Source organism: Saccostrea cucullata, unplaced genomic scaffold, assembly GCF_032062105.1.
Source record: "Saccostrea cucullata isolate Sc308-1 unplaced genomic scaffold, CSIRO_AGI_Scuc_v1 ctg8706, whole genome shotgun sequence".
Lineage (NCBI taxonomy): Eukaryota > Metazoa > Mollusca > Bivalvia > Ostreida > Ostreidae > Saccostrea > Saccostrea cuccullata.
In genome coordinates, this window is record NW_026926269.1 from 581 (window position 1) to 2,945 (window position 2,365).

Consider the following 2,365-nt stretch of genomic DNA (forward strand, 5'->3'; position numbering starts at 1 on the left):
TAAATAAAGCTATATAGGTAAATTTACCTATATAGCTAAATATAGTGATTTTCCTGGACCTGTATAATGTATTTGACTACATGTAAGTAAACAGTATAAATATGAATAAAATTTTAGTTCTCTCTTGAATGCATGTTTATAATCACAAAATTTGAATAGATACATAGTCCTTACTCCTTACTAAAGATAGGAACTAGGAAGCATATTCATTTGAAAAAATATCCATCATCATGGTCAAACAAATCCTATTTAATTTCATTAATTATATATTTTATGACATCAGATGAGGATTTTCAATGGCAACCTCCCTCAGAGGCCGAGATGAAAATCTTGGAGGCCAGACGTGAGAGGTCAGATAAGATCAGTAAACTAATGGGAGACTATCTGCTGAAGGGCTACAAAATGCTGGGGAATGTCTGCGAAGTCTGTGATGTAAGTATACTGAAGGGCTACAAAATGCTGGGGAATGTCTGCGAAGTCTGTGATGTAAGTGTACTGACCCACCATTGCACCAACAGTAAGATATTTAACATTTCAGACAGAGAATTAAGTTATTAATTGTAATTCATTCTCCAATTTCAGTGAAATTTTTAATAAAATTGATAAATTGAATTATCACCTGAATCATTTAAAAGTTAAGTCTTATTTCTTTGAAAGTTATTGGCAAAACAGAAAATTGGGAAGGATTCATTGTAAGTCTCCCTGTATGAGTTGTTTTATAAGCTTTTTGTAAAATAATAAATTGAGGGGAGGGGAAGGGATGGAAGGGTTGGGATGGGTCTTACCAGTTAGGAATTTAATTTTACATGTTCCAATAAATTCACAATATGTTTTTAGACAATACTCTTAGAAGACAAACAAGCGCAGAAGTACTGTATAGCCTGCAGGGAATTACTTAAAATACACAATTTTTATCATAAACTATATAATTTATTCACATGTATATATAACCCATGTTCTACACCGAACTGTTTTACATTTATTTTAAGATTTGAGAAAAACAAGCATCAACACATGATAATACTTATTCTAAACAGTAAACTGTAGATACAAAAAATGTGGCTCACATTCCCATGATGTGAAGAAATTTGAAAAAAGAAAATCTAGCACAAACCTTACCATTTCCTTTTGTAAATGTACATACAAAGTTATGTCTACTAATCAAGACTTTGGTACTAAGGGTTCCATATGCATTTCCCAGCAGACAATCCAAAGTTGAGGAATTCTTTTGAATATCTTTTTGTAAATATACATATAAAGTTACTAATCAAAGATTTGGAAATGGTTCCATATACATTTTCCAGCAATGCATTAAATCTTCAAAGGTTAAAGAAGAAGTCATCTGATTTTACATTATCTGCAATTTTTTCTTCAGTTGTGAGCTCAACAGCAGCCAGATCTCTGGAAGATTCCAAGGAATGGCCCAGGCATCAGATGAACTTACACAAAAATCTGCCCTTGTTAATGTACCTTTTACAGGGAAACAACCTGTTACGCCTTATTACACCTTCTAGGTCCAAAACTGTACAAAGCGGGGGAACAGCACCTCCAAAAAATCAGTGGCGGATCTCAGGGTTTAAAGGCCCATCATATTTCTGCATGCAATTCTGCTGTGGATAGTCTTTGTGATAAAATCAAATGGGCAAGTGAGGAATTAAAACATTCATCTGGAGTGGAATATAGCATTCAGTTGTGTAATCTTATTAAGGCTAGTGCAGATGCACTACAGAGTTTAAAGTCTGTACATTGATAAATTATTATTGAACACATGCAATTTTTCAAAAATTGTATTTAATGAAAACTTGTAACTTATATTGTCAAAATGCTTCATGATAAAATGAATTTTAAAAATCTAATTTGTTGTCTTGAATAAACAAAAAATTTATGGGAAATTTTTTTTAAACAATGAATTTTTGTTTTGCTTTCATACGTGTGTAAATTTACATCAAACTAAATTATTCTATAAATACACCACGATTTGGCTAAATGTAAATTTATCATATAAAAAAATTGCAATTCAATTAAACATTATATTAAAAATCATATTAAACTTTTTAAAAGGAATGTGGTAAAATATTTTTACACAAAACATTTCAAGGAGAATGATTAATTTAGCAAAATTTTACAAACAAATGAAGTTTTTGGTCTTAGTCATAAGTTCTTTTGTAAAACGGGCCTCTGGTCTCTTGCATTCCTGGTACAAACTAAAAAGTGTGGAACTAAAAGATTATGTTTAATCAAATAATAGCACATGAATCTCTCTATTCAAGTTTCCTTTTCAACTTTTGATATTGACATCAAGAATTACTTTTTGTAAGGATTATACAAATTACCTTGATTAATCAATCAAAAGTTCGCAAATCTT

The 2,365-nt window shown here is 30.9% G+C and overlaps 1 protein-coding gene across 1 annotated transcript; it reads left to right on the plus strand.

Moving 5' to 3' along the window:
- Nucleotides 1-253: 253 nt before the first annotated feature.
- LOC134271250 (protein ZNRD2-like) lies at nt 254-1,831 on the plus strand. Its single transcript, XM_062753482.1, has 3 exons — nt 254-432; nt 838-893; nt 1,480-1,831. Exons 1-3 carry the CDS (start codon nt 274-276, stop codon nt 1,748-1,750), a joined length of 486 nt encoding a protein of 161 aa, XP_062609466.1. The 5' UTR covers nt 254-273; the 3' UTR covers nt 1,751-1,831.
- Nucleotides 1,832-2,365: the final 534 nt, after the last annotated feature.

What these genes read in the sequence shown, in the direction of transcription:
- LOC134271250 (XM_062753482.1), top strand. Translation starts at nt 274, where the DNA reads ATGACATCAGATGAGGATTTTCAATGGCAACCTCCCTCAGAGGCCGAG. An exon ending in ATGTCTGCGAAGTCTGTGAT is followed by an intron (nt 433 to 837) that starts GTAAGTATACTG and finishes ATATGTTTTTAG; the next exon opens with ACAATACTCTTAGAAGACAA. An exon ending in TGTATAGCCTGCAGGGAATT is followed by an intron (nt 894 to 1,479) that starts ACTTAAAATACA and finishes TACCTTTTACAG; the next exon opens with GGAAACAACCTGTTACGCCT.